The sequence below is a fragment of the Mycetomoellerius zeteki genome, unplaced genomic scaffold (genome assembly GCF_001594055.1).
Source record: "Mycetomoellerius zeteki isolate Tzet28-1 unplaced genomic scaffold, Tzet1.0 scaffold138, whole genome shotgun sequence".
Taxonomy (NCBI): domain Eukaryota; kingdom Metazoa; phylum Arthropoda; class Insecta; order Hymenoptera; family Formicidae; genus Mycetomoellerius; species Mycetomoellerius zeteki.
In genome coordinates this window covers 243,510-258,426 of record NW_017256319.1, presented here as the reverse complement: position 1 = coordinate 258,426, position 14,917 = coordinate 243,510, and the positions used below count along the sequence as shown (strand labels likewise).

General features: G+C 31.3%; 1 protein-coding gene across 1 annotated transcript in view; it reads right to left on the bottom strand.

Annotated features, from left to right (window-relative positions):
* LOC108731828 (EGF like, fibronectin type III and laminin G domains protein pikachurin) overlaps nt 1–14,917 on the bottom strand; it is a 135,072-nt gene that overhangs the window by 87,591 nt on the left and 32,564 nt on the right. Inside the window, exons 3-4 of the mRNA XM_018462348.1 lie at nt 10,009–10,244; nt 5,625–5,898 (exon numbers count right to left, since the gene is read on the bottom strand). Coding sequence (XP_018317850.1) covers nt 5,625–5,898; nt 10,009–10,244 — 510 coding nt within the window. The remainder of the gene's footprint in view (nt 1–5,624; nt 5,899–10,008; nt 10,245–14,917) is intronic.

The window sequence follows — 14,917 nt, the reverse complement described above, 5'->3', positions numbered from 1 at the left end:
CCTCGTGGTTTTACCAAGCCGCTCAGCGAGGCTTAATTTGGCCACGCCGAATAACAAGGTGGCGAATAATCCTGTACTAGGTCAATATAAAACCAGCCTCTTGTAACACGATGCATTTAAAGTAAAACGTATAGTATCGTTTACAATCAAAATATGTGTAAATTGTGGACATTTGATTTGTACGTTTTGTCATGAAAAACTGACGTATAGTTATCTATATATATTAATAGATACATAACGGGTAATGAGAGAAAAGTAACAACACGTTATTATTATTGATGCTTATTATCACGTGTGATACATAAAAAATGTATAATATAAAATATACCTATATACAGGGTCCCTCAATTTTTTGCCAAGCGCTTTTGTGTAAATACAGCGGACTAAACTAAGTCGAAAAGTCCTCTACCATTTTGCAACTTTCGCAATAATTAACTACACGCAAAAAAATATTTTGCTGCTCCAGCTAGAATTATAGCTGTTTTTTGTATCTGATAGAAAATTATGTATCATAAGCATAGAATTTATAGCACAAATCTAAATTCTATCTCTGTCATCTATATGATTAGATGCAATACATATCCAATATCGCAGTACCTGCTATAAATTTATCTATTCCAGCTATTTTTCGTACTTAGATAATTTTCGCTGTAACTGCAAGATCACTTTTTTGAGTGTACTAAAAATAGCTGAATATTGGTTTTCAATAATTTTTTACTCAAATACTATATCAACTTTACAGAAAAACAGCAAGAGACAAAAATTGCTTATTTTCTTCTCATAAAGTTCTGAGAATTTTTTCAGAATTTTTTAATACCCTATTTTCCCACGTTGATAAAAATAGTTGCCAATAAGAAAATGCAGTACTAAAAAGTTGATCAAAAATTCTGAAAAAATTCTTAGAGCTCTATGAGAAGAAAATAAACAATTTTTGTCTCTTGCAATTTTTCTGTAAAGTTAATAGTATTTGAGAAAGAAATTGAAGATCAATATTCGGCAATTTTTAGTAATTAATATCTCGTTAACCATTGCGAAAATTGCAAAATAATAGAGGACTTTTCGACTCAGTTTAGTCCACTGTATTTACACAAAAGCGCTTGGTAAAAAATTGCGGAACACCTTGTATAATAACTCTATAAATTATTTAATATAATTTTATAAATATTTATATAAAAATATAAATTATATTTTTATATATAAATATTTATAAAAGCTTCTTTAAATTATTTTCTCATTGAAATAATATTTATACATATATATTACTTATTTAGCTAATAGAATTTAAATAATTTAAAATATTGGATAAATCAGTTATTATAAATTAATATATTAAAACTACAATACACATCATATAAATAAAATACTTTCAAAAATATATACAAACATGATGTTATTAACTATACTATTAGATATTAGTATATGGCTTTCTAACATTTTATTATATTTTAATTATTATATGACATTAATGTGATTAACATATATTAATAATTAACTTCATTATTATAATTTTCGTTACACTATTTCATTTCCACTATACCGGTTGGATTTCTAACTCTGCTTGTATTACACAGAAGCGTTATTGACTCGTGTAAATAAAAGCGGTAAACAAACGCTCTTAGCAAAGATATAGAAAGCATGAAGCGGACGCATAAAGCAAAAGGATATCCGACATTTCGTATGAATAATCTTTTGCTTTTACTACAAAGCATTTGCTTTCTGTTGTGTACTTGTAAGCACCGTCATTCTCGGAACTAGCATCAATAACGCAACCACACAGCATATATAAAATTACAATGTACAAATCGTACTCTTTACCACATTCATGTATTTTCACAGAATTTTCCTGTAATTCTTCAATCACATAGCAATAAATTAACTTGAAAAATAAGCAAACAATGATAATATCTTTACGCATTATTGATATATTCACTTCGATAAATAAAAGCAAAAATATATATATTCATTCGCTTTATGACCTACTTCCTTTAATTATGTGTTGCGTAATAACTGTATTTTGTATGCATAACATTTCGAAATATTTCATTGTAATCTACAAAAATTTGATATATTTTTATAGTTTTAAAGGATCGGAAAAAAACCCAATTTTTCCGCGGATTTTTTCGGTTTTTTTTCCAAGGGTAGAAAAATTCATTTTGGAAAAATTCACGCGTGCTCGTAAAACCTATCACATTTGCTTCTTGGTTATTTTCGTAAAGAAAATAATAAATTGAAAATAATATGGGGTACACAGCGGGATAAGTTAACAGAAATTTTGAAATTGTGTAAAAGCTCAAGGTCGCATAATGTATTCAATAAAACATACAAAACATATACTATTGCATCATTAATGTACGAATTAAAAATATAGAATCCAAACATCATATTTATATGATAATAGTAGGTCTAGAAAATAATTTGGATTTAAACTGAATTCGTAACAAAATATTTGAAAAAAAATAAACTACAAAAAGACACTTCAGGAGTTCATTAGACCGGAGTGTGGCAAACTAGAGTTAAAAATCTACTTAAACTTTGCCACGTACTAAAGAAAGATTATATTAGGTTTTACTATAAAAATAGAAGGATAACTAAAAAATTTTAATAAAAGTAATGCTACATAATTTCATAGATCGCATTAATTTTATAAAGGAATTTAGAGGTTACTTATTATGTCTTTTACATAACAAAAACAGCAATTTTTCCAAAAAACCAATTTTTCGAAAATAAACCGAAATTTTTCCGGTTTTTTTTCAGCAATTTGAAAAAAGCGGCTTTTTTAAAACTATATATATTTTACATCATCGTCTTTTTAATTATCGTGGTCTTGGATGAAGAAATCAATCTAAAACAAATTTAATGTGGTTGCGATTAATTAAAAATTAGGCTGCTATGAGATATTGTTTCAGTTCAATCATTCAAGTAAGCGATTGCACTGTACAGCTTGTCATGAGAGAACTAGATGAATGTTTGTCATATCGTAATTCTTGTTATCGATTTGCGTCATATACGGAAACTGCACGATAAAACACTCAAATACTGAGGCGTAAAACATACTTCAAACTACGAACCATCGATCTCCTCTCGCAATTTTTCTGCCGCTTAATCCCACGCAATCCCATGATGCAATATAAACCACTCTGCAAGATTAAACCGAATATCGAGTAGCTTAATCCGTACATTTCGAACGATCATAGTTAGTAGAAACGAAGACTGATACATGTTTGATAAAATAAAGAAAATATGTTTCATTTATTATTCGGCTAGAAAGGTAATCTTTATTAATCGTATGTACTAGTTATAAACACATGAAAATTCTAAACTGATATTCAGATATCCGGAATCTTGACGCTATGTATTGTTTTATTCAAGCTTTGTTATTCACAAAATGTCAATATTGATGAACCAGTTCGGTTATTGGTTTGGTATTGATAATGCTGAAGTAGATCTCGACTTTTTTTAAATAAACAAAATTTGTATTTCATTTGTTTGGAAATCGTAAGTATCAAAAGTGGAGAAGAGTGGGGGAACTATGAACACCTGAAAAAAAATTATTGTAAATAAAACTGACAATTATTAATTAATTAATAGAAGTCTTTATCGAAAGATACTCTAGTTATTTGGCTTTAAACTATAATAATTAACATTTATATATTATCAATACAAACAATTATTTTAAATAAAAAACAGAACCCTTGCCGTTTGGAATTATTCACCGCTGCGCAGGACAATTAGTTTTGTTTCTTGTTTAAAATTATAATTTATATTAACAATATTTAAATGTTCATGATTGTAGTTTAAAATCAATATGTTCTTTAAGTAAAGACTTCTTAATAAATAATATTGTGGACTTTATTTAATTTTTTCCTCAAATATTCACAATTCCTTCATTTTTACCTATAATTTAAAATCCTATTTACCTATAATTAAAATCATCGAAAATAAATAATGGTATTCATTTTAAATAGCGTATGTATTCTATGGCCCCCACGAGTTATATTACGGCAGTAAGCATATATCGGACTATCTGGATACGAGAAATAAGAGGTTATCACTTTAATATACTGTAATAATACTGTTTGCGTTTACCCTGTGTTCACAATTCCCCCACTTTTCCTAGAATTAATTGGAGGATTATCATTACAAAGCATTGTTTCAAAGATTTATAACAGAAATATACCGAATTATGATAACAGAAGGAAAGAAAATAACATAAACAGTTTATACATCTTATCAAAATTTGGTTGTATCAATATACTTTAGATTGATATATTACGATTGGATTTGGCAACTTAATTGTTTTGTGACTCAATTCTGATAGACTAAAAATGAATTTTTTACTTCCTGTAGATATTTAATTGCTGAGGAGGACTCTAAAGAAACTCAAAACGTTCAATCATTGATGACATCATATTTAATCCAATAAAGGAAAACATTTTTTGTATTACTATTATATTTGCGCTTTGTTAACTGCACTGTACTTTCATTTGCCTTATTTTGTTAAATTTATTGTCTTGTATCTTATGTTCACAAAAACTCAAGATAGATTTATATATCAGAAATTGTTATCGATTTGCCTATTATCTCTTTTATAAACCATTCTGTTATCTCGCTATAAATCATTCTAGCAGCTATTTACGTTTTTAATTTAATTATTTTTCCTTTTTATATGCTACATCAATTAAACTGATAATAGCAGAGTTTGAGGAGAATTACATAATTTAATACCATATTTAATACCATATTAACGATAATGAACTAATTATTAACATTTATATGAACTTAAATTGACAGGAATATTCATATAATTCTCCTCATCATCTTCCATATCGTGATTCAAGATGGCTGATGGCATGATGGTGAACTTCTCGTATGTAGTTGCCATCGGCAATTTACATTTCTGTGACGACAGGTCTCCAAAGATCCTCAAGAGCGTTTAACGTTATTCGCCGGACAGCAGTGCGCACGTACGGCACAGCGGGCATCTCAAAGGGTTAAAAGTTTGAGATTACCGAGAGCGCCCCATACCGAGTTTCCTGGGAGTTTCCGTAAAGCAACCAGGTCTGATCGTCTCGAATGCACGGAACTCTCGGGACCTCGAGGCGAAAACAGTACTCTTTCGACTTAGATGCCGTAAGTTTTGTACGGAACAAACCGGGGGCGACCGATGATGAACAAGTTTTCAATTCTTCGACCCTCGCCAGTTGCAGGACCTTTCGATCTTAAGTTTACTTTCGCGTAGAGAAATACAGAGTTAGAGAATTACATCTACATCTCGCGTCGATTTTATTTGTTTATCGATCTTAACTTTGCGTCTTTGAATGCATTTCTTTCTATCTAACGTTGATTGAAAGAACAATGGATAAAAGATTCATATAGCGCGATGCGCGACATTTGATAGCATTTCTTTCTGTTCCTTTGTGATAATATCACTTTGAGAGAATGAGTTTCGAAGCAAAAAATTATGACAAACTCAATATCGATACATTTCTCATTTTTCTTTTTTATACAAAGCGTTACCAAGGCAAAATTATTGTTTAACCGAGGAGAAAAAATTTTTCTATATATATCATTTATGGAATAAATAAAAAAGCAAATAGAGAGATAAAGAAAAGAATATCACTTACCCAGCTGACAACGATCTCCACCTCTTCCGAGAGGACATTGGCATCTCTGTCTGAATGTTCCTTGCTTTCTTCTGAGGTTTACGGTATTGCCCTCGAGATCCACGGCTCCGTCGTCGTCGTCGTCATCGTCGTCTTCGATCACTACATCGACTTCATCTCCGCGAGATTGCTCGATATAACAATTTCCAGCCGGTCCGCAGTCCAAGGAACATGCTGGCTCAGTGCTCACGATGCTCTCCATCGTGGATGGCAGTTTTTGCTCCAGATTTGGGCCCTGAATATCCACGAGAACAAGAAATGTCATCACCAGTTTCATATTGGATTGCTCCGCATTGGTTTGCACGTATAAAAAGTGGAGTTTTTAACATTGAAAAGAAACTATAAGTCAAAGAAAGGAATTTTCTATATGTTTATTTATGTTATGTGCGTTTAGAATAATTGCGTCACTGTGAATTTTTTATATTTATTAATGTGAATTTTAACTATTTATTTCTAATTCCTCTTTTAATACATGTCATTGTGGAATCAGATTTTTTAATTAAATCATTCGAAAATATTCATAAAACCACATTTAACATTGTGTCAAGCACCACATTTATCATAATTAATTAACCTATCTGCATTAATACAAGCGTAATTTTCCCGCAGGGATGACTGATCCGCGCAGTCATTTGGGCTTAGCAAACCCGTGAATCCGAACTCAATACACTGCGGCACTCATATAGTACATCTACCCATTACGTATATGATACACATACATATATTCACACACATATAACACACGCGTGCATTTATGAATGTTAATGCAATGAATAATTAAAAGAAAGTAAAAACAAAAATATTTTAAAGCAAAAAGAATAATTGGAGACTAGACGATGTTAAAAAATTTTATTAAATTAGGATACTATACAAACTTAAAAAAAAAAACAATTTAATTTGTGAAACATAAATGTCATATCAACTCATATTTTAAATAAAAAAATTTTAAACAAGATTGATATGCTTGAACAATAAGAAAGTTAAAGAAAGTTTTGTGAAAACGTGTTTTTCGCATAATTTCGAGCATAACAACGTGAAGAAAGTACATGACTTTAGTAAGCAACCAAAGAGAAGAGAATATTATTTATGGGTTGACCCGCTTTCTGACATCCGCCTCATCATTTATTGATCCCTCTGCTTGCTGTTGTCGATTCGAGGCCAAGAAATTTTCAGAAATAATAGGGTAGCCTGCTGCATGTTAAGAAAGGTGGAGCGGATGTGAAGTACCTGTTGCACGTCTCATGTTTTTTATTTGAGAAGACTTTTGAATAAAGATTGTCCTAGAAGCTACGAACCTCATGCTTAATGCCAAGACTTACCAAATATTAAATAAATTTATTTATTTATTTGTGAAAAAGAAAATCACCCGAGAAAGGATCGAATTCACATTACATTGGTTTGATCAAACAAAGTGTTAATTTGATATCATCAAAATGTCTGTGTCAATTCCCTTTTATTAAATTTTAATAATGTTCCATGTAATCAATCACAATGTTAATATTCATTTACAATTTTGGTTCATTTCTATCAGTTGATATACATTTTAGTAAAATTATATAATAATATTATTTCTTGTACTGATATTTATCTGTATTTCATCTTTAATTTCATTTTGTTCGTTATAACAAAAGAAATTTTTCAATATTCTTTGCTTGTCTGACTTCCATCTAAATAACATATGTTATATTGTATATCTTATACTTAATTTAATAACGAGAAATTTTTACGTCTTGTAATCGTAACTTTTATAATTTGACTTACTATGCTTTGAATAACTGATTTGTTACAAAGTCTTATGTCATATCATTTGATATCAACAATCGTTCGGATTGAATCCTTAATCTTGTCATACAGAACTTTACATCCTTTGGATGTATCGGGAATTAATTCTAGCTCAAAGGAAGATTCCTCAGTTGAGAACATTTGTGCTCGATTTCGTAATCGCTATTTCTATACCTAGCACATAATGTCCCTTTACGGAATGTTCTATTCTGGAGTGCTTAACCCAAAGACAATGTTCGATCGATTTTCTCCAGTTTAGTGCGAACGATGATGGCACGTGGAGACACATCGATCAATTAGATCTTAGTGTGAATTCTGCGATATTGACTATTCCTTTATACAGTATCGAGTATTTGCTCAAAATCAATACAACAAAGTTTGAATTCGTATTCATGTGTCAATTAGTCAAATCTTAAGGTATACTATAGGTACATATGCGTGCGTGCGTGCATGCGTGTGTGTGTATGTGTGTGCACGCATATACACACATGTATACATATTCATATATTATATGTAGGGGAGACCGGGTCTCGTTGGCATAGTTTTCACAATTTCGGCACTAGATTTTTTAAACAATTAATTATTATCATTAAAATATATCAATATGATAGAGAGAACCTTTCTCTACATTTTCATAACAATACTGATTCTATACACTATATAGTTTCTTTGCGATAAATGAAATATGGACATGCTGCGTTGTGGTTAACTTGCCTCGATATATGCATGGAGTAAATTGGTATATATCACGATATAAATTGTCTCTACGATAAAATCTATATTAAATTAACAAAAACGTAATAAAAAAGCAATAGTAATAAAAATTAAATAGTACATATGTTCTTCTTAGTAAAAATTGTATCTTTCAAAGTTATTTTGTAATTATCAAATAGCAAAATGTTGTTACAGAAAAACAAGTGTAAATTATTTTTTAATTCTACCTTATTTCAATATAGAAATATTAAATATAAAGCGTTTTGTCAGAGATTAAATTGTAATTGAATGTTCACACGTGCGCGGTGCAGTACAGCGAATTAACATAACCTTTTCTTATGATGTGAATCAACGTACCTCATCCCTGCACACGTCTGATTTTGATCATTTTATCACACAAATTACCATTGTTACTCAAAATACGTATTGTGTACTAACAAACACTTTTCTTTCAATTAATAATACATCGCATAGATTTGCTTTCTCAAGCTGCTAAAAAATTTACTTGCCTGCTCTTGATCAGGCTTGATCAGACTTTTTCCTTTTTCTATTGTACTTGTTTAATTTAAGGTATTTCTCCGAGAAACTGAGTTTCTATAGATTTTTTTGAAATTTGGATATTATGTTTAAAATAATTTTATCTATATATGATTAAAATTTCAAAGACACCCTGGCGGTGTCGAAATGGAGATATTTATCTTCAAAGTTTCAACTTTTAACATGTAAACTCCTATACCAAGCCAAGTATCTTGAAGTAAGTTTTAATATTTTACGGCGAAAATCTACAAATTAAAAAAAAATAAATATGTGATGTAGGAATATTATAGGAACCTTATATAATAAAAAAATGGGGAGGCCTAGCGGTTCCGCGTTTCTGAATTAGAATAGTTTAAATTTTTAATTTGATGGAATTCTCCTTCTCGCCGACCGGCGAGACAAAGACATGTTGCTACGTTTTAACTGTCTTTAGTGCGGATTAGTGTTCGTGCCCACAGATACATTTATGTGTGTATATATACGCTCGTCTCAAAAGTTTTTCTCTTCAGAGAGCACGCGCGGAGAAGCATATTCGTAGGTTGTACGCGATTAACTTTCTAGCGCGATTGTAGCCAGAGAAATACCTTAAATGAAACTTAGGGAGAAGTACCTATATCGTAAAAGAAATATTTGATAGTAACTTTTCCCCATTGTTTCCTTTATCATAAATACATAAACGGAACGCAATGCCAACTTGCCTCTTATGCCAACGAGCCCCGGTCTCCCCTACCTAAAAATATAATGGGGGGAAAAATAATCTAGGAAATATAATGTGTAATTAAATACTAAAATGTACCTTAAACATGTTTTGAAATGCTTGAAAGTAAAATTATTATAATAAATGCTTGCTATTGTATATTGGCATATTAGCGTCATTGTGTAACCAGTTACTGAGTAAATAATTATTGTATATAAGTTATAATTATTAGAATTCACTATCTAGGCAAAGATATTATAACGGAAATATTAAGAGAGTCAGCCATTATATCTATACTACTATAATACTTCTCCTTTACAATGAGTATTTACCAACATGTGACAATTAAAAAAACTATTGTATTGTACACGAAAGTAAATAGGACCATTATAATTTAAGTTATTATCGCATTAATTTATTGCGGATGTAGTTTGAGTAATAAAATAGCTGCCCTGATATCGTCTTGTATATTTGTTGTAGATCAAAGACCTTAGATTTTTCACACAGAATAACACACCTCTGAAATCCTACATAACAAATGATCGCAGAACAACATGCAAACACTTACGGAACAATACGACAAGCTAACCCAGAAAATATGGCGAATAATGTTACCTGAGACGTGGCGTGCAGCTCGATCCGATCCGCGTTCGCCTCGTTTATCTTCGTCATGTTCACGGTGGAATTCTCGGCTGAGGCATCCAGATGTATCGTGAAGGTTGCACCGCGTATATAAAGAATATCTTCGACCGCATCCTCGTCATCCGCGTTGTCCGCGTTCGCCTCGTCGCTCTCAGCCTCGTCAACGAGGTCGCCGAGTTCGCTCGTCGATGGCGATGTCGAGTTGAGTTCTGTAACGAAATAGCCGTTCATTCTGTTAGAAAAACTGTCGGAAACAAGTTTGGAATATTGAATAAGCCGCGAAATAACACCGTTGTCTGTTAGAATCATTTTTACAGAAAATTGACATCGACAAATTATCGAATTTCAAGAATTTTATTGTTGCCTCTTTTTCGCTGTTCCAATTAATTCTTGTTGTAGGTGCCTGTTATCGCGGAAATTATATTTACTGATAGTTTTATACCACATGGTAGTACAATAACTGTAACATAATATTATCTTTGTTAATATTATAATTTTCCCTTAAATATTCCCTTAAAAATTTGTATACAAACAAATATGTGTTGTACGTTATCAATTTGTTAAAAAATTAAACTTTGTTTATTTAACAATTGATTATTATTAAAACATTTAACATTAGAATCACGGCTGTGTCGTTTTGACCCATCTGATAGTTTTTCTTCTTCAGTTAATTTGAATTTTGTACATGGAACTTTAGATTTTTGTGACTTTTCATATAGGTATAATCATAGTTAACAAGTAATTTTACTTTCATAATGACAACCGTCCTCTTAGAAAGCCAGATTTACTTTAAACCGTGATTGAATGAATTTAGTCTCGCGCGTTCTAGTGTTAAAATTCTAAAATAAAATCCAAATAGACTAAATATGTATAAAAAGATTAAAACACACCAAACCAGAAAAAAGATTTTACGAATAATTACTTAACAAAAGACAGTTATGAATTTTTACGCCTTCATCCTTAATTCAATCTCGACTTCAATCTTCAAATCACTTTATCTACCTATCAAAACCAGACGCTAACTAATTATTCATTACAGCGTGAAAGTGCAGTTTTTCCATCCCATTTGATGATAAATTACTCTATTAATTCAAAAAGGAAATAGAATATTAACGAAGCTTAGTGCGTTCGTCATATTGCATCTATAATTTAAAATATAATTTAACATGGCAATAGTTAAATGAGCCATTAATTGAAATTGGTATAATTTCGTTGAATTCAGATTCGTCTGCACACAAACCTTGCGTTTACTTATGCAAACAAACGATACGCTGTAGTCGGTACAAGTTCTGCGTATTCACAATATCGAAAATTGAATTCATTGAAGTAATAAAGGAAAAGGCAATATGGGTTCTATCTATATGTAATATGTTGTGCAGATTAATATATTTAACGACATCACAATTTCATAAAATATTAAAAACGAAATAAAGTTTTTCTTAATACTTAGTTTTCTCTTCTATCAATTTTTATCTTTATGCTGAATTCGCTACACATTCGCTAAGATCCCACGAACTGTTGCACAGCATGATCAGTTCACTGCACATGCAACTGGCGCGACGGCGACGGCGATGGCGGCGGCACCGAGGTGAAGGGTCGTTAAGAACTTATCCGTTGGTCACACATGAGTTCCACGTGTACAGTACACACGAATAGTTATGTTGGTAGGGTAGTGGATAGCGCTCCTCGAGTTCCTTGAACGCTGACCGAAACTCGCTTACACCGTCTATGTGCCATAGAGGAGAGTTTTTGGGAAAGAGAGGGTAAGATAGAGAGAGCAACAGCGAGGACCAAAGCCCAGCATTGGATCGCTCGAGGCAAGCTCGCGATACCGAACTTTGGGGTGCTTACGCTTGCAGGTCGCCTTGTCGGTGTAAGCCGCACACTACTACGTGCGCCGCATCGGAAATTCGTGTATAGCGTTAATTTGGTTATTACCGGGCTTGCGGAATAATAACGCCAGCCAGAGAACGCGACCAGCAAGGGCGGTGGTAGCAGCATCGAAAGTCACCATCGAAACGAGAGATACATGGTGTGTATAGGGATCGATGCCATTCAGATAACGCAGGTTTCAGACTTCGTATTGGATTTCGTTTTTGGGGAGAATTTATTTGCGCCAACCGTGGTAAACTGTGTTACGCTCCGTACACCATGTTTTTGGAGCAAAAAGCGATCGGTGATTCCGTAGAAACTTGAAACAGTTGGTCAGTAACTTCCTGAATATGTAACGCAATATTCTTCATGAATAAAACCGACAAGTTTGTCGCCTATGCCAGTTCACGACCTGGTTAAAAGATTGTGACACATCAACACGTATAAAAAAGTATTTTCAAAATTTTTCGAACAATTTTTATTATACGATGCATAGAAAAATTTGGAATTACATGTAGCTGTTCTTGACATCATTTGGAAAATATATTACTTTAAATATCGTCGCTTTGATATTTTAAGTTCTCTTTCTTAATTCTTTTAAACGCTTATTGATCTAAAAATAATATTGAAAATAATAATAATTAATTGTTATATACAATATACATATATTTGATATAAAAATTTTTGATAGCTCAATTCAAATACAGATTATTATTTGTGTAAACACCACAATGGCGTTTGCAAACAATTGTAGCAAATATATTCAATAGTAGCTATTTCGTTCGAAAGCTACAGTCTTTCAAGAGGACACTCAACTATTTCTTTTCAACAAGATTTCCTTGTGTGCCAAGGCTTCTGCCACGATACTTGCCAGTGGATCAAGTGGCGGGCGAGCTCTGGCATTTAATCCCCAGGCATTTAAAATTTAATGGGCCTGTCGTACACGAAGCTTCCACTATCAGGCGGATGCCTCTTGAACTTACTCAAATTCAAAAGCCTTTGATGCCAGCTATTTTTATTCAAATGACGCCTGATAGACCTTAATTGATGCTAATCTCAATTTTATCGATTCATAAAATATACCGTGTCTTAAAACGTAGACGGAATGCAATATCTTCGACAAAATAAGAAAAATATAAGAAATGTAATTTAGATAAGGATTATCTTAAATGTACATGATTTATATGAAGTATTTTTATATGTATATATTATAACATAATATATTAAATATTAGTTTTTCTCCAAGTTTTAAATTTATTTAAACTCTCCTTTTTTGTAATTTTAGTTAAGATTAACACAACTTATTGGATAAAATTTAAACAAAATTAAAATATATAAAAATGTATAAAAGTGTATAAGAAGAAATAAAATAGTATAAATATAAACTCTGAAATAAAAATAAAAAATTGTGGCAGAAATCTCATATTTTATCACGATAAGATAGTTTTCGATAATATGAGTTATAAATTTTTAAACTGTGATAAAATATTATCATTAATAGAATATTATTTTTTATAAAATATAATTACAAATATATATAAATTGTAAAAATAATTGCATATAAGAAATATGTTAAAAAATTATAATAATAAAATCCGAATTAAAATGTTACAACGTATATAGACGTGGACGACCTACATATACACGCATGCGCATCATGATAATACTAAAATAGAATCTATTGCAGGAACACACTTTATAATAGTCGCGATAAACAATATACGTTTTTAACTTATATTGAGTGTGACACATTACTTATTTAGAGTGATAATTGTTTAAGATGTAGAAAGAAAATATGCTTTATAATTTATATCTATAGAAATACAGTTGATTAATAAATAATAAGTTATAAAATAATTTATGGAATAATTTACGGGATAGTTCAAAGATTGGAAACAGATCTAGATAGTGCAGACAAAATAGATCACAATTTTAAATAACTTAAAATCAAAAGTGAAAAAAACGTTATATTTCTATTTAGATATTTACTCACACTAAGAAAGACTACGATTAAATTATAAAAATAAATTGCATTTATTAGATCATGACCAATCAAATTTATAGCAATCAGATCTTATTAGTGCGAGAATGTCAGTTCAATCAGAAATTACAATGCTGGATTTGCGCGGTGCAAAAATCGTTGGCGAGATGTTGATTTTCGCGAATTAAGGTTGAAACGACTCTTGAATTCAAAATGAAGCTCGAAATGCATTTCAAGTATTACGCCTCGCAACGCGGAAGGAGGCGGAAGCAAAATTGCACATAGCTGCTCACAGTGTGCGCAGTGTTGGTATCTACCATATTTAAAAAGCCTTAAGAGTCCGAGGCAGCAGGCAATCGTTGGAGTATTTCTGAAACTTCGACAATTCCTATCGAAACGCATTTGTCGAGTCGATTTAAAAAGGATGCTCGTAGTGAAGCGCGTTTCTAAGGCCGGCCGTAATAACGTTATTAAAGGAATGACGACTAAAACGATCGAGAGACCGTCAACGGCAAACGAACGAACGAACAGACGAACGAACTATTAGCAATCAATATTAATGTCAATGACTCTTATGTTATGTTCATGGCATTGCTCTCTATGTAAAATTTATTAATTGTTCGAGATTAAAAAGAAATGTTATAGAAGATATTATTTTAATTTTTAAATACTTGACATTCGATATCCTACGAAATAATTTTTTCATAATTAATTAGAACAATTTTATAAATTTTTTAACATTTAAATCTTCATCGAAATTTGTTTATTTATTGTTAAATATAATGGCGAATGTATGGAAGTAGGGGAGAGTTGCCGAATGCATACTGGTCGCCTAAATCGTAGCTCATCAATATTTTATATTATTAGTTAATATAGGCAATATTTAGTAACAATAATATAAAATATATGAGAAATTAGTAATATAGACAAAAATATAATAGCCTACATCTTATTTTATGGATGTTAGCGGCGTTTTAAAAAATCAGGTACATCTGATATTAATTTTTAATCAACTTATGTAGCTGATAA